At 35.4% G+C, this 17,017-nt stretch overlaps 3 protein-coding genes and 1 long non-coding RNA gene across 4 annotated transcripts in view; 2 read left to right on the top strand and 2 right to left on the bottom strand.

Moving 5' to 3' along the window:
• The first annotated feature begins 77 nt into the window (after nucleotides 1-77).
• On the top strand, nucleotides 78-6,093 carry LOC103519213 (ADP-ribosylation factor-like protein 5A). Its single transcript, XM_008484298.3, has 5 exons — nucleotides 78-601; nucleotides 1,646-1,752; nucleotides 2,032-2,240; nucleotides 2,848-3,083; nucleotides 4,676-6,093. The coding sequence occupies exons 2-5, from the start codon at nucleotides 1,707-1,709 to the stop codon at nucleotides 4,722-4,724; spliced, it is 540 nt and encodes a 179-aa protein (XP_008482520.1). The 5' UTR covers nucleotides 78-601; nucleotides 1,646-1,706; the 3' UTR covers nucleotides 4,725-6,093.
• LOC113471581 lies at nucleotides 2,388-4,659 on the bottom strand. The gene is made up of 2 exons (XR_003394221.1): nucleotides 3,802-4,659; nucleotides 2,388-2,797 (listed from the first exon to the last, which is right to left on the bottom strand). It is a non-coding gene; the product is annotated as an uncharacterized LOC113471581 (long non-coding RNA).
• Nucleotides 6,094-6,572: 479 nt separating the features above from the next.
• On the top strand, nucleotides 6,573-9,964 carry LOC103519204 (cadherin-3). Its single transcript, XM_008484290.3, has 2 exons — nucleotides 6,573-6,790; nucleotides 7,568-9,964. The coding sequence occupies exons 1-2, from the start codon at nucleotides 6,715-6,717 to the stop codon at nucleotides 9,793-9,795; spliced, it is 2,304 nt and encodes a 767-aa protein (XP_008482512.1). The 5' UTR covers nucleotides 6,573-6,714; the 3' UTR covers nucleotides 9,796-9,964.
• A 390-nt stretch (nucleotides 9,965-10,354) lies between these two features.
• Nucleotides 10,355-17,017, bottom strand: part of LOC103519344 (sortilin-related receptor) — a 99,977-nt gene continuing 93,314 nt past the window's right edge. Inside the window, exons 24-29 of the mRNA XM_026830897.1 lie at nucleotides 16,860-17,015; nucleotides 16,123-16,382; nucleotides 15,281-15,558; nucleotides 14,648-14,844; nucleotides 13,955-14,161; nucleotides 10,355-13,391 (exon numbers count right to left, since the gene is read on the bottom strand). Coding sequence (XP_026686698.1) covers nucleotides 13,333-13,391; nucleotides 13,955-14,161; nucleotides 14,648-14,844; nucleotides 15,281-15,558; nucleotides 16,123-16,382; nucleotides 16,860-17,015 — 1,157 coding nt within the window. The 3' untranslated portion in view covers nucleotides 10,355-13,332. The remainder of the gene's footprint in view (nucleotides 13,392-13,954; nucleotides 14,162-14,647; nucleotides 14,845-15,280; nucleotides 15,559-16,122; nucleotides 16,383-16,859; nucleotides 17,016-17,017) is intronic.

Genomic DNA, 17,017 nt, shown 5'->3' with positions numbered 1-17,017 from the left:
TTTTTCCTCCAGAGTTGCGGGATTTTTTTCTGTGATCTGGCAACGCTGGATTCATTTTACTTTTCACTTGTTTTGGATTTCTGAAGAAAAGAGTGAGGTTGTGGGAGAAGGAAATTAAATTTAAAATAAAACAAAAATAATTTGAAATTAAAAGTGTACCTTTATCTAATTTAAAGTGAATATTATCTCTTTAAAGTTCTTTTTATACTTCAGCTACTTTTACCTTGGTTATTTTCAAATGTTATGTAATATAATGAAATAATAAAATGTCCTAAAATATACAAGACATTTTGGTGTTAACTATTCAGAATACTAACAGGTGACCTCTTAGCTTGAATACCTATCTCTTTATCACTATACGGACCACCAAGACTTATTTTAAGAAAATGAGCTTGATAAAGCAGTGAGTAACATTATCTGTTGATACCAATCTCAAGACCCATATAATTTGGATAATATCACATACTCAGTGCACACAGGATTTATCACAGAAATAATATTCTATTTGTACATCCACTTCCTGTTTATTGTGTCCATTGTGAGATGTTCCTGCTTACTTGAGTGAGTTGATCCTGGATTCTGCACTATAGGATTGTTAAAGGTAAGGGCCAACATAGCTAAATGTCTCATTTTCTTGTATAACATATTCATATGGATAAATTCTTAATAGAGATCTGCTGTCCTTGGTTTGAAAACTTGCAAACTAAGGTGAAAGTTTGTGTATATTTGCAACAAATTTTGTTTCTGGTCATTGATCAATGGTCGATAATGACTGTCCAATGGTTCTTAGCCATTACCTACTTGCCAAGACTGTACATTTCAATAATTAATGAGAAAGTATCTAGCAAATTCCAGTAGGTATTTAAGTACCTATCTATCTAATGGAATTAAAAATTCAAACAGCACAAAATTGCAAAAATAATCTTGACATCAGTTCTTATAATGAGTAGAAGCTATTATTTTTCTATTCTGTCCATTATAGGGTATTATTGTTGTATCTAATTACGAGTAAACATTACCTACCTTAACAATAATATAGATACTTTGTGGAAAATTTATTGTAATTATATTATTGTTGCCATATAGTTGAGGGGGAAAGAATATATATAGACAGCCTGTAAGTGTAAGAAGACTACAAGGGGTTGCAATGATGAATGTTATAATCCCCTACCTAGTCAGTCAAGAAATTATTCAATTTGTGTACTTGAGTATGTTTAATAAAAATTAAAGGGGATTCTCTTTATGGAAACTCACCCACTACAATACTCGTAAAGAGGTCAAAACATGAGTCATACCCTCTATGCTATGAATAGTTCTCAGTTGTCTGCTCATTTTTTCACCCAAGGCAATGGGTGTGTCTAAAAATTTTGATTGATGCCCATACTTACATATTTTCTAACCTTTTCAGACTGATAAACCAGTCCTCCAGTAGGTACAGTTAGATAGCAGAGGTCCTGTGTTCATTTTCCCACAAACTTACCTATTACCTAGATGACAAGACTGTTTAGAAATGAGACAAGAAAAAAAAAGTCTCTAGTCTTTAGTGATGCTAACTTACCCATAAAAATAATAGAGACCCAGCTTCACCACAAATAATAGATTATGATTTATGTAGGTACTTACTCAACTTTTTTAATGTTTTCAGGGAGGTGTTTATGAGTGAGAATCTTATTGGATGAATTCAACATTGCTCAAATCCAATCACAATGGGATTATTATTTACAAAAATATGGAGCCTCTTTGGAAACGAAGGTTAGTATAACGTTTTGAATTTCTTAAACCCACTTTCAGGTCTAATGCCCACCACACACATTCAAGCATGCTTGACAGGTGGATTGTAAAGCAAGAATTGTGAACTTGTGTGATGGGCACAAGATTGCAATAGGTAAGGCTTCAATAAAATTCTTCTTACTCACTTCATTTGGGCACAAACCATGTTGATTATTGTTGATCCAATAGATGAATCCCTGGGATGAGAAGAAGCCACAAACTCTTGATAATTGTTTACAAAATGTCTCTTCTTCTTTACAGAACACAAAATTGTCATAGTCGGCTTAGATAATGCTGGGAAAACCACCATTCTGTATCAATTTCTGATGAACGAAGTCGTCCACACATCCCCAACTATTGGTTCCAATGTTGAAGAAGTGATATGGAAAAACATCCACTTCATAATGTGGGACTTGGGAGGCCAGCAATCGTTACGGGCTGCTTGGAGCACTTACTATACAAATACAGAAGTAAGTAATAATCCTAAGGCACAGTGACAAAGTTAAATGAGATACAGAAATAATATTCCTACCCAAGGCATAGCGACAAGGTTAAATGAGTATTTTTGTTCAATTTTTGATGACATTTTTATGATGGAAGATAGGAAGTCCACTATCCTGTCATTTACAAATGATTATGTATGTAGATAAAATGTATTTCATAGCACTATTAGCTGTACAGTTCTGAGCAAGATCAGATGTTAACAATAATTTCAACATGGACCTATAGCGTATAGACCCAGGTCTAAAGTGGTTTACAAACAATAGAATCAAGTATGGTAACCTTTCTTGATAAATCCCAATAGTGTCGGAACAGTTTGGTTTTGTGTAGGTAAATATTTACTGATTCACACAAGTTCATTTGGACAAGGGAATAGAATAGAATATACCTTGTTTATCCTGCTTGAATAAGACTAAAAATTTTAACCCAGCAGTCTAAACAAGGTGTCATGCATATTATATGTTCAATAATAATAACAATGTTATTTGGACTAGGGACAATGGAGTAGAGCCACATGGCTTCAAGTCTGAAACAAAGAAAATAAATTTTAATGATGGTTTATTTTTGCCTTTCCAGTTTGTGATATTAGTTATAGATTCAACTGATAGAGAGCGTATTTCTCTCACCAAAGAAGAACTGTATAAAATGTTAAACCACGAGGATTTATCTAAAGCAGCAGTCCTCATCTATGCAAACAAGCAAGACATCAAGAATTCGATGTCGCCTGTAGAAATTAGCAACCTGTTAGACCTGACTTCTATTAAGAAACAACAGTGGCATATTCAGTCGTGCTGTGCCCTCACAGGAGAAGGGTAAGTCCTGCTCTCATTGCTAGGATGATTTTTTTTTTCGAATAGGTTTAGCATTTATTTTGAGAGGTTGGATTTCTGCCATCTTCGGATCATACGTCAAATTGTACAGACAGTACTATGAGAGCTGTATAGGTATGGGTACGATTGAGGTGTCAAGTTACTTGAGATTACACGGTAATGTACGAACTTTTACTCGACCAGTTTGTCTAGGAGTGAAAATAACCAGTTTTACTGATAGGGTATAGGTACATTGAATCTATAGTTCATCCAGATCAATGTGACAGCAATGAGTCATCAACCCAAAATGAAGGAACCAATCAGATTGCAGGAAATCCTTACATTGTTGCAATTGAGGTAAAGGTCTATTTTTGATAAACTCTCTCTTTTAAAATGCAGAGGTAGCTCTAAGTTCAGAGGTTGGATTTCAGAACAGGTAAGGTGGATATCGCCTTACCTGACTTTGTTTCACTGTCGGAGGAAGCACTGTGCAATATACCTTCCCTTTTTAAAGATTCTCTACCATTGCACATGTGATATGTTTGGCAACAATGCCTATTTTTTTGCTGTCACATTGATCTGGACACACTATAACATCTTAGGTCTTTGCCCCTCGAAGAGGTTTGATAGAGGAAACTGTAACTGCTAAGGACTTAATGTCCCGAAAGCGAAGAGAGAAGGAAGACAGGATTAGAGAAAGCCAGTCGTTTCGAGAACGAACCTTTTCTGTATATGATAAAATCCACCTCGGGCGGGAATCGAATCCACGACCTAGCGCTTGCAAGGCAGACTAGGCTGGCCTGCTAGGATATTAGAACGAACAACGGGAATTCTAAGTTTTACTTGACAACTATGCATTCAGTTTGTCTCTTGTCCAGATAGCAACAACGCGTAACGTTACTTACAACTGGTGCCATTGGCTAGAAAATACTTGACTACGGGAATAGCTCACTAAATACCCAAGCAGTTATACTGTGCCGTCAAACCCCTATTAGAGAAATCCGGGAGAGAATAGAGATAATATTTTGACTCGAGTGCTTAGTCCAGCTAGATTACTGCAGGTGTTTAATCTGCCCTTAATGTGTAATCACTTTAGGTGTAATCAATAATAAATTTAACACAGTGAGTTTACTATGTTATATTTATTGTTCCAAGTTTTGACTTGACATTCATTTAGTTTGGCTATAGGTCCACACTTATCCGTTATGGGTTCCTTCACCTTACGTCTAGCTTGTTTCATAGTACTTTCAATTGGATCAAATGCGTGACCGCATACAGTCCGTTTCTGTGCTAGATAACTGTGCGGTGGTGCATTTGATCCATTGTAAAGTAATATGGAACAAGCTAGACGCAAGGTGATGGATAAGTGTGCGTGGACCTTGTTTCTTCTGCAACAGCCTCAGAACGGTTGGTTGGATTTTAATGAAATTTGACATGGATATTTTAACACCTTATGGAAATTTCCGATTTAGTTTTTGGGCTTCATATAGCCTTCAGGAGTTTTTTTTTTAGATTGCTAACTTATCAAAGATTTATTTATTATTTATCACTCAAATTTAACTTATTTTCAATCAACTTGTGTTTTATGCTTTCAGATTGTACCAAGGGTTAGAATGGATTTACAGTCACCTGAAAAGAAAATGACCTCATTACCCACGTTTCCATTGTAAATTGGCATGTACATTTTCCCCCATCATATTCATCTGAAAACAAATCAATGTATAACGTAACTTCAAATTACTAATTATTATTGCACTTTTTTTATTTTAAAAGAAAAAAGAAAATACCTGATCTTTATTGAATGAAAAAATTCAGAGAGTGATGCCAACATGTTACTTTTATGTTTTAGAATGAACAGAGAAGATGATGTGAAATGTATGTGTAGCTAATAAAAACATATCCTGCCTTCATAGGACCATTTGTGTCAACCTGTAAATACTTCTGACAAATTTCAACTGAAAGTCCTTGTCAGTTAGGAATAGGTAAGAATATCTACTTAATATCGACAGCAGAAATCCGTATGACATCTACGTAAGATTTTTATTATTATTATTATTTTTATTATTATTTTTTATTCCATTTCAAAAAATACTTCCCTGTAAAGTTGAACTTGTGACCTGAAGGAAAAGCAACTCATCTCCTTTATGAAGCTTTAATTTTTTTGTGAAACTAACACCAGTGATGGTAGGTAATTTTTGTAATTTAAAACGGAAGAGACTTACTTTTAAGGCGAAAAGTTCGATATAGAACACCAAAGCTAAGCAACGTCGAGTCGGGCCGATACCGTGACGGGTGACCGTCTTTAAAAGCCAAGCAGCTTGTGATAGTGAGTTTGTTTGAGTCATAGAGAAATGACAATGTGGTTTAGTTTAGGTTTAGACCATGTTGTTTTGTCAGTATAAAGTCGATTCTGTCGCGTTCAATTATTTATATTATTCTTGGGCCATTACGAAACATTATTTTTACATTCTATTATAATTTATAAGTATTATAATTTCCATATATTACTCTGAAATCTCATTCAATGTACAACCAGAGTTCAGTTTTCATGAGCTCTATTATTTTTGTCGGATAAATTTTTAGTTTTTTCTTGTAATTTATCATAAAAGGATTATTATGGATGGATAGGGTTAGGACTGCTCTTTTCCACGTCAACTTCATCGGACGTGAAGAGCTAAATCGTTGCTAATGTTTAATCTTAATCTTTCCAGCATTTTTATTTTTCCAAAAAGTAAGAAAAAAAAAGACTAGAGGGTTTTAGTCGAAAATTTGTAAAAAAATAGAACGAGTAGCCCCGATAAATTAAAAATAAGTACGCATTTGTGTATAGAGATTAAAATGCCTACATTATTTTTTTCGTTACAGGAACTTAGTTTCCCTTTGACTAAAACTCTAATGTTATAAAAATTGTTTGTCTTCATTTCCCTTGTTAGTGTAAATTAAAATTGTTAACCGTCAGGACAAAGTTGTATGTATAATTTATTAAAGACGTAATGCTGTTCTAAACTTAAAAGACGTGTACTTATTTTTACTGGATCTGTTACGCAAGTAGTATTTTTCTAGGCTAGTAATACACATCCGAGAAATTTTATCCTTGGTGTTGTGTACATCCTGTTACAAAGTGCCAGAGATACACCAGTTCTTTAGGGCGGGAAAAACGAAATTTGTTTAAAAATCGGTGGTTTTTAATCAAATGAAAAAGAAACGACCTTGATTAGATTAAGGGTACTTTGCAGTCCAATGTTGACAGTATAAACAAGGTATAATCTGTTCAAGTATTCCCCTCTTTTACCTCTCCCCCCTGCAAGCAAAAAAGAAGCTTGTATTGTGTACTAATCACTTGTGTATAGGCAGAGACAGTGTATACAAAATGAGTAATATAGTAAATGTAACAGTAATCATCAATGTTAAAAATCGTAAGACAGAGACAGAAGGCAATCTGCTCGCTATCTTATCAGGAGTTAACACATAGGTGCTATTTTCTGTACCGAGTGATACTTGAACATATTTGTTAACGTAAGATTTCTATTCCCGAGAACACATTAACAACGTCGTTCGTAATTGTTTTACTTAATATTAAGGTTTATCGGATTAAAAAAAACTACAGTGCAAAAATCTCCGATGAAAATCGAAAATGCGTTTTGATAATTGTGTGAAAGCAGTTTTTTTCGTCGCCTTGGGATTTATCGTACGCGGAGTTTCAAGTGAAGGTGAGTTCCGCGTTCATACAATGGATTCGTCTGTATTTAACAAACAAGTAACTCATTAGTTTAGTTCCAGCCTTCGTGAACAAAAAATTAATAAGAGTGCATGTGAAAAGAAATCAGTCTTGATTCCAACAACTGTATTTCATAGGAACCACCTGAAAACCTCGAAATAACCCATGTTGTAGTTCATATGCTTGTGTAGCTTCAAGTGAATTAATTGGAAGCATTTTAGCTTGCCTAGATAGTCCCCAGAAGAAATGTACTGTAGTACCGGGGTGAACATTTCCGACGAATTTCTGGAACAAAATAAATAAATAGTCGACTGTATCATGGGGACATTCCACTTTAGGTTACTAAAGACTAATGGAGGGGATTCTTGAGTAGGTTTTACGTTAACCTCTTCCGCCAGCGCTAGTTACCAAGGCGGGGTATTGTTCCTGGGTTAGAAAAATAATGGGGAGATAGTTCATCCCTAAAGTACCTCCATCCTACAGAATAACAACTGTAGATATTGTTAAGTACCTTAATCATAGAGATAAGTACATATAATAGACACTTGATGCACCCAGGGTACCAGTCAGGAGCGACTGGGAAAATAATGGACAATCCTACAGATATTGAGTTGTTTTAACTATGTGATAGCTAAGAACATGCCTAGTATTAATTTAGGAAATTAATTTTAATACTGCCACTATCTTTGCTAGTTATGGGAGGTACACTTTCATGGACGGTAAGGGAAAGGGTGAAAAATAAAAGTTTGAATTATACTTTTCTTTACAGGGTCAACTCAGGATGAATCAAAAACCGAATCAACGACAGGAGCTCCAAGCCCTACAACAGTAATCAAGCCCTCTTCAACCTCAGATTCTACTCCCAATAGTCCAACAACTGTGACAGGTACCCCTACAACCTCAGTATCACCATCACCTTCTACAGTAGCACCGGAAGTTTCGTTTACACTAGAGAAACAGGAATACCTGATCAAAGTGTATATTGATCAAAAGGGTGTGTTAGAACAATTCAAAACTGTCCCAAAGGTAGCGGGTATACAGTACGAAGTTGTGTACAATGATGCTACCACTAAATCACATCTAGAACAACTATTGGAGATAGACCCTGACACTGGAGTGTTGAGAACAAAACAAACAATCAATCCTGGAGACTACACCTTTTCCATTAAAGCATCCTTGAAACTAAAGGACTCAACAAAAACAAGTACAGCAAAAGTAAACATAAAAGTGGAAGCAACAGTGTGTACTAAAGACGATAAGCCTCAATTTCAGTATGCTTTTTTGAAGAAACATATTACAGAGAACAAACCAGAGATAATACTAACGGAAGCCACAAAAACGAAATGTGAGTACTCCTTGAATCAGAAACCTCAGGGAGATTTCTTTATCCTGAATCCAACAACAGGAAAACTCGAATCAAATGGTAAAATTGATCGAGAGAGTGAAATATTCCATAACCAAGTGCAACCTCATTTCAACTTGGAAATTAACATAAAATGCTCTTCGGCCAGAAAAAAACGTTCGGTTCAAACGGAAGACGAGAACTTGGAAGTTTCTTTACAGAAGTTTCAAAGTGATGGAATAGTAAGCTTAACAAACTATAAAAATCCATTTGAACAGCTGCAAGCAAGACTTGTACGTGGTATTTTAAACTTTCACTCAGATGATTCTAAACCTAATAATGAAGACAACAAGTCGTCAACACCTTCATCTTCTGAAAAGCCGTCAGAAGCATCAACCCAAGTTCCGGTCATAAATGAAAAACACTGCTATGATGTAACTAAAGAACCTGCACAATGTGACTCGATCATAGAAGACAATATATTGTACAACACTCAATTTGTTAAACTCTTGATAGTGGTTGATGATGTCAATGACAATCCTCCCGAATTTTCAGAAAAAGAATATTTCTTCGCTTATCCAGGTAAGAAGTTATTTGCTGAAATCGTTCCTGAGAATATAGGCATGATCCAAGCCACAGATAAGGACACGGGACTAAATGCAGCTATAAAATACAGTGTAAAAAATATGCCAGACGTCCTTGTAGATCCTTGCACTGGGACCCTGTACCCACACTATGCCAACTTCAAATATCAAAAACTGACATTTGAAATAACTGCAACAGACAGAGAAGGGCAACCCGATGGATTGAGCAAAACTGTTCCCGTAACGATAGATATTTTAGAAGGCTATCATATTATGAAGATGTTGATCAAAAGAACTCTAACACAAAGTAATAAAGACATTCTAACTAAGCTGGAAGAGTACTTAAAAGCGACCATCAAAGTACTCGAAGTCAAGACCGTTCCATCAATGGAGGAAATTTCCGGCTCTATTGAACTGGATACAAAAGGTTATGATATCCTGGACTACTACGTGATCTATATACATAGAGGTCAAACATTGCTTGATATGAACGAAGTGACTGAAGAATTGAAAAAGAATAAAGATTTGAATGATAAAATTCTTTGGTCGTCAGTATTAGCCAGTTCGCCATTTCATTATGTGCAGTCTAAAAGTTTCGTTTCTAGCATGGTAGTGATCATGTTGATTCTCTGTGTGGGAAGCTTGATATTCTACATAGCCTATATCAGGACAGGGAAGTATTACAGATGTTTCAACTATTTCAAGAAAACCGATTCCACAACACCTCTGGAACGTGATGAAGGTAGTATTGGTACAAGTGACTATGTTGTATCATTTGCAAGAATGCATCATGTGAACCCCACGTTCAATGTAGTCGAGACAGATGGTAACAAAGATTTCACTCCTGTTACTCTGAAAGCCTATGACACAGCGAGTACCCAGATAATCAATGTAGATGAGCTTACTCCAGCACCTCCTATCCTAGTAAACTCCAATTCCAACTCAAGAAGGAATTCTGTTGGAGGAGAAGACAACCTAGGACTTACGGTAGGGAATGAAACTCGAGTCAGGCGAAAATCAACGGTGTCATTCAATGAAATTGTGGAACAATATCATACAGTACATAATTAAGCATGGAGGGCAAATGTTTTATAAACAACACATGCTCAGCTTTTAGAATCACCCATTCAACGTATCAAATGATTCTAAATAATTCTGAAATTTACTCACTAGTTATTAAGTACAAGAAGAGTGATACCTACAAGATATAGAAAATAAATATGTTACATCAACAAGTTTATCGCATTTTTTGTTTTTATTTCAAGTCCTATACGTCAATTCTGTATTAAATTTGATTTTTTTGTTCTACATACATGTATGTAGTATGTATGTACAATATGTACATGACACGTATTTGGATATACGTATTACGTACCCATCTATGTATGTGTATGTGTTACAGAAGATGCACAATATTATGAAAAGGTACCTTTTTCTCATATTTAACAGACATGCTTTTGTTCCTGTGAAAAAGAAATAACATACAATACAAACTTCTTTATTTTTTTACATCAATGTACAATTCAGATGGACTGACGACCATTCTGAATTGTACAAATCTACTCCCCCTTTAATTATAAATATTGAAAACACCAATACAACGTGATATAATATTGATAGGTAGATAAGAGTCGTATAGGTAGAATATGAATAAAAACATAGTATACTAAATAATAATAATAATAATAATCTCAATCCATTTTCGTAATGAAGAACGGTAGGTAAAAAAACGTAAATTGACTGAGCTAAATGACGATAGGTAGATATAGCGTAGAACAATTAGAACATAGATGGATAGGGTACACAAGGAAATTGATCTAATGAAACTAAAAACTATACGATGAGGTCCAAAACCACAGTCACTATTTGTCGTATTATCAAAACATTAAATATTTAACCTCACTTTCATAGTCTAGTCTGTTACTCTCCCTGAATTTGGAGATGTCCATCCTCTTGACAAAGTTTCCATTAAATTTAATGTCTGTTATTTTGATCTTAGATCGTATGAATGGCTTAGAGGTAGAGTGGACTAACTCCAAAAATTGACTCTGAGTTATCTATATCATTGGAAAGAGCGCGAAAAGATCTTATTTTTATTTTTTAATTGGTTGCTAACTTCACTTTAGTGTTGAAATGAGAGTAAAAACAAAATGGCTGTCTTTATTCAAACTTACACTAGTCCTAAACTTTAACTCCATTCATCTCGAAACGCTTTCTTTTTTGGAGGTCCACTCTGCCTCAAAACCATTCGTATGTACATATATTTTAGATGAGAATCGAATAGATTAATGTTTTATTTGTAATAATTCGTTATAAATGGTACATATATTTTTCAAGTATATTCCACAATGTCGTTGGAGATAAATTTGAAAATAAGGAAAATAATAACTGTGGTTCACCCCGACCCTTAAACTACCCACATGGTAAAAAAAGATAATTATAAATAATAAATAATTCATAGATAGTTATGGTTGAAAGTAAAAAAGAAAATAATAAAAATGTTTAAAAAAATACAAATATGTACCTTAGACAAACCAGGCTAATTATTGCCAAATTTTACAAATTTCGCCATAAAAACATAATATTATGTTTATCATGTAATTCTACTACCAATTATTATACACGACAATTTTCTTTGTACAAGAACAACTCTAAATGCTTTTCATCACTAAAAAAATAGAAAAACTTCTTTTTATCAAAACAGACCACGCAACACTAGCTGCAAAAAAAAAAAAAAAAAAAAAAAAAAAAAAAAAAAAAAAAAAAAATGCAATGCCAAGATATTCACCGGTCTTAGATAAAATCCTAATGCATCTCATTCAGCAAAGATTTTGAAACATCCCAATTTCTTGAACACAATTCTGCTACACTAACAACACCAGAACTTAAATAATAATATAAAATCAACTTCTTTTAATGACATTATCTCCCTTCCATACAAAAGCTATCAACTATTTATTCAGTACAGTTGACAAGGTACTGGCATCAACTCAGTCAGGAAAATATTTCCACTACTCATAAACACAAATCTTAAAATACCTGCTAATAAATGTACAAGAGATCATTTTTTTCCTTCATTTTACATTTTGGCTTTCTAGGGAGTTGCTTACCTAGGCTGTATTTACAATATTCTAGTTTCAAACTCAGTTCAGCCAGTCAAAGGCTACTTTTTTACAATTCAGGAGCGGTGAAATTTACCAATTAACAACAAAAATAAAATTGAAAAAAGAAAGTAAGACCTAAATTTAAATCATACACTTTAGACACGTCCAACATATATAAATGTACATAACGATTTTTCCTTGTTTAATTGCTAAACCCACATGATTTAGAATAGGAACATTTTGAATCAGAAGATCTTTATTTCGAGGTTAAATCGCTCCTTAATTTTTCTACAGTAACATTTTGAAGAAATAAAAAAAATGGAAAAAATGGATACTTCAGCCAGCAACTGAATAGAACCAACCCGTTTGGACCGTAACAAACAGAAAATAAAAATCTCTTTGAATTCATCTAAATTTAGTACTAATTTTTGACATCATGCTAAGTCTAAAACTAATTCTTTGACATCACGACATTTCATACAACGAAGAACATCGAGTTACGGGGAAAATATTATAAATATGTGTAAACACCAAATTTCTAACTTAAAATAATACCGTACGTATAAAACTGAAAATAATCGTATGTTAAACCTAAACTAGAATGAAGATGAAAGTAAAAATGCTACAGAAAATGTCTTGCACAAACTGGTCCAAAAGAAATAAATCGTTTTTTTTTTTTTTTCCTGCTGATGTAGGACTGAAAAGTCCTTTTACCCCCCCGTGAGAGCAAGGTTCTACCCGAAAAAGTTGTCAAGAGACTAAATCAGACCCCATTGTGCAAGACATTTGTTTAGCTCTTTCAGACCCAGCCTTTATTATTTCTCTTCCCCTGTTCTCTCTTTCTCCTGTCCTCACACTTTCTCCTGGGTCTGTTAAAGTTCTACTAAACACTAAACGCAGAATACATACTAAACGGAACATAATAATGACTAAAACAATCGTAATGATAAAATAGGGAGGTATACACTAACACATCATGCAATTTATCACAGTACCATATGGTTATAGGTAGGGTAGGAATAGGTAGTTACTTTTTCAAATAGGAATTTCATCTAAAATATTTCTTATACAGGGCCAGCGTGCAATCACTGTTTTACTAGTTCAAACTGAAAAGTAAATGGAAAGAATCAGATGGGTTGAATATCCAATATGATAACTTCCGTTTAAAATTTGGTTTGATCTAGTAAAGTAGTGGCTTGGGTCCCAGGCCTAAAAATAAGAATTTAGGTATATTAAACGAAACTGGGCAAGGAAATTGTACAAAAGGATTATAATTATAGATTTTTTATACAAAATCTACATTTTGAGGACTAGGAAATGGGAAAACTATAAGGAAAAGGATTAGGGATTCGGCGCTAACATTCCCTGAAGGAATGCTAAAGGGGAGAAAAATGGATTGAAAAGATAAGAATAATTTCCTTTCTCCCAAAAACATTAAAAAAAAACACCATTTAGAAAATAAGTAGAAATAAAGGGGCAAGTTCGGACTTTTAACAGACAACTTCTAAGCTATGACTAAAGGTTCATCATCTGAGAATCCTCGAATTACAGGCTCCTCGTCATCTGAAAACACAAAAATATTACTTGATTTTAATATTTATTTTATTTTTTAATGAAAGATTATTATTATTATTATTTTTTTTTCTTTTTAATTATGACCGAGAATTCTAAGTTTAAACTTGGTTTAAATGAAACTCGTGGCTTAATCTGATTGGCTTAGAAGTGAAATCGACCAATCAGATTGCCTAATTTAAGAGTTAAACTTGAACAAAGTTTAAACTCAGTGGTCCTGGCCATTAAAAATTGGACAGCGTTAAGCAGAAAAGAACCAAAGGTAATTCCCCTTATGGATGGTTTATATGAAATATGAAGTGAATTAGATCAAGAATAATAAGAAGAAAGTTATGGTCCGTAAAAGTACACAAGTGCTTACAGGGATTCGTAGATTCGTATAAGCTTAACCCATCCCTTGGGGAGAGTTGCCCCTACACCTAAGCCTCAGAGTGGGCTTATTGTGCATGGAGTTAAGCTACTTACAGGGATAATCAAGAATATGCTAGTTTTGTAAATAATGAAACTTGAACTTATTATTCTGCTTAATGCAGTCCAATTTGCTTTCAACTTACACTCAGCCAAGCCGTCCACTCCGCAGAAGGTCGCCGACCCAGACCGTGTGTCGTAGTGGCTGTTAGCGAACTGCGTGAAAGACTGCTGGAGTCTGCGATGTCGGGTCACATAGTATGTGAGCAGCCCGCACAGCGTTAGAATGATGAGAAGAGTGGGTAGAATGAAGCTCAGCATGCTGGAGCTAGTGAGAAGGTTGGCCCAGGATCCTGTGAACAAATCAATAGAAAAACGTTTGTTTATCCTGCTAGGATAGGGCTGAAAAGCTACTTTACCATCGCAGTCTGAGGCCAGCCACTCACTATCAGGTAGACCTGACGACAGGTACACTTGATCAGGTCTACCTGATAGTGAGTCGCTGACCTAATAAAAATAATTTTAATTGTGTTAAACATATGTAAATCGTAGTGTATTAAGCGGGGGAACAAATGTCATTCCCCGCCTAATACGCTACGCTAAATCAACTTGGACTCAAACCGCCAACCTCCAGATTCTAAACCGAAAGTACTAACCACTACACCAGTAACACCACTGAGTTTGGTACCTCCAACTAACTAGGCTGGCAAATGATTACTGAACCAAAAGGTGGTATCAAATGCTGGGAATTGACTATCAGGTCATTTTCCAGAAGAACCAAAAGCTCAACGCTCTCAAATATCATGCCTCGGCTGGGCTCGAACCCACGCCCTCCTTACCTGCCGGCATCTCGTATGAGTATATCTCCGACAGCGCCGATCTGAAGCCGCGACTCGTTACTAGTTGTACGGCAAAGCAGTAGGTTCTGCCGTCATAAACATCGCTGATTATAAACGGTGGAGAATCTACCAGGAACTCTTTAGCTTTGTAAATGTTCATGTCGTGGCCTTCGATAGCAAACACCGAGTATTTGAAACTGAAATAAGGAATAATAAATACCTAATCATCACAGTGCTTATTTATACTGCTCGTATAGGGTTACAATGTCCCTTTACCCCAGCAGTAGGCTACTAGGTACTATTATTGTGGTCAAATTCTCGACAAATAAAGGAAAAATTAAAATAATAATTTAATACCTTCAGCAAATCCTTCTGGACAAAGTTACAGGCTGTAGAGTCTACAGTGTAGACCTTGAGATAAACCCGTGATCTACAGTCTCATGTTGGTCCATTTTAGCACTTTTTTTAACCAAAATCCAGGAAAACGTCAAGGTATCATAAATAAATAAAAACCTGACCTAGAAAGTCGTCTTCCCCTTTTGGAAAACACATCGGCTGTTTAAGCCCTATGTCACTGCGACCTCACTAGATGTTTTGTGACTTTATATCTAGAAAAACACATGAAATACTCACGGAATGTTCTTGAGTTTGGGAGGCAGCACAACCTCCTTCCAGTAGATAATATAGCTTCCATTCTTCTCCGGTAGGACAGTCAGCTGATGTGGAGGTGGTAGTGGAGGTGCAGTGAACACATAGGACTCAGAGCTCTGAGCATACATTGTGTCCACAGCTATGGAAATGTTGTAAACACCTCCATATTCTACTTGGATGTTGTGAGAAAGATCGGTGTTGTTCGTGGGAGGGATTTTGATGCTCGTCTCTTGACCACGGGATGTTTCGTTGATACTTATCTGAAAACGAGGGATTGATATTGGTATAAAGCTGTGTCCACATAGTCCATGGCCGTCGATCGATGTCGACTGAAACCGTCCACGCTGCCTCGACAACATAGATTCACCTCGTCACAAAGATTCAACTTAAGAAGGGGCATCGGCTATTTAAGCCCTGTGTCACTGCGACCTTATTCGATTTTTTTTTTTTTTTTGTGACTTTTCATTTTGCTATCTACTTAAATGAGCTCTAGAATTTTAATGAAGGCTAGGGATCTTTAAGAATTGATGGTTATAATCAACATCATCCTTGAGAGTATATCAGTCGTTTTTCTTCCTAGCACTCAGAAGTACAAATGAGATAAATTCTATTCTAATTTGCTAAGGAAACAGCAAAAGTTGAGTGCGAAGGGCGTTCACTTGGAAATTTTTTGTAGCCCAAACAAAATATCAGCCCAAAAGCAGTCACCTTATGGCTGATTGAGAGGCTGACAAAAAATGTCGATCCCGTCTGAACCTGGAAAATTGCGAAGAAGAAAAATAAAAGAAAAAGATCCTGTTCTGATTTGTAAACACTAAACTCACCACATAGCCGACTTGAGTTCTCATGAAGGGGCAAGATGAAGACCATCGAATGGTGACATTAGTTTCGTCTTCCTTGTTCGGAGTTATCACGTTAATTCTCTTGGGTGGCGATCTATTGTTGAACTCAGTAGCCACATTCACAGGCACAGACAGTGGCCCTATACCATTAGGACCGATGATGCCTACACTAAATGAATAGTACTCGCAAGCCCCCAGATCTCTAATGGTGTATGATAGCTTCTCAGTGCTAATCTTGTGACCTAGAAATTGAATTAAAATTTCTTTTAATATATCTTTTATTTTAGTGAATGAATGAATAAATAAATAGCATAGTTGAAGCGCCTAATAGAAAAAATAGCTCACCCCTAAAGGGGATTTAGCTAAAAAATAAATAAATAAATGTTGTTGTGCTAGCATCTTTCGTCAACTTCATCCGTCGTTTTCAAGTCAAGGAAGCACGCCGCCTCCATTGTGAATAAATTGTAGAGTGTACCTCCCAAGTAAAGGTAAACTTGGCCAGCAGCGATAGCACGTTGAATATACCAGTTCCCAATACATCACTGAAGATAAGTAACGTTACGCGTATTCCGAAAAGAGATTGAACAGAGGACAATACAAAGTCAACCGCTCAATAAAGTTTGTTAAAATCTTGAAAAGATAGAAGAAAGAAGACAAAAGCTCTTCAAAACAAAGAAAAAAGTGTAGAGATAGAGAGTTAAATTTTCAAAACATCTTACCTAAGAAAAGATCTTTGATGGAAGTAGCATAGTAAATTCCATAGGTCCATTTGATTTTACGCGAATCTTTAGGTGCTTCCCAACTGAGCTTAACAGTGGTACCTTGAGCTTTAGCCAGTTCCCCATGAAGCTCGTTGATAGAAGGAAGAGGTACTCCT

The sequence above is a fragment of the Diaphorina citri genome, unplaced genomic scaffold (assembly GCF_000475195.1).
Source record: "Diaphorina citri unplaced genomic scaffold, Diaci psyllid genome assembly version 1.1 scaffold64, whole genome shotgun sequence".
NCBI lineage: Eukaryota > Metazoa > Arthropoda > Insecta > Hemiptera > Psyllidae > Diaphorina > Diaphorina citri.
Note: the sequence above shows the minus strand (reverse complement) of the source record. Positions and strands in the feature narration are given on the sequence as shown.

What these genes read in the sequence shown, in the direction of transcription:
- LOC103519213 (XM_008484298.3), top strand. Translation starts at nt 1,707, where the DNA reads ATGGGATTATTATTTACAAAAATATGGAGCCTCTTTGGAAACGAAG. An exon ending in GAGCCTCTTTGGAAACGAAG is followed by an intron (nt 1,753 to 2,031) that starts GTTAGTATAACG and finishes TCTTCTTTACAG; the next exon opens with AACACAAAATTGTCATAGTC. An exon ending in CTTACTATACAAATACAGAA is followed by an intron (nt 2,241 to 2,847) that starts GTAAGTAATAAT and finishes TTGCCTTTCCAG; the next exon opens with TTTGTGATATTAGTTATAGA.
- LOC103519204 (XM_008484290.3), top strand. Translation starts at nt 6,715, where the DNA reads ATGCGTTTTGATAATTGTGTGAAAGCAGTTTTTTTCGTCGCCTTGGGA. An exon ending in ACGCGGAGTTTCAAGTGAAG is followed by an intron (nt 6,791 to 7,567) that starts GTGAGTTCCGCG and finishes TTTTCTTTACAG; the next exon opens with GGTCAACTCAGGATGAATCA.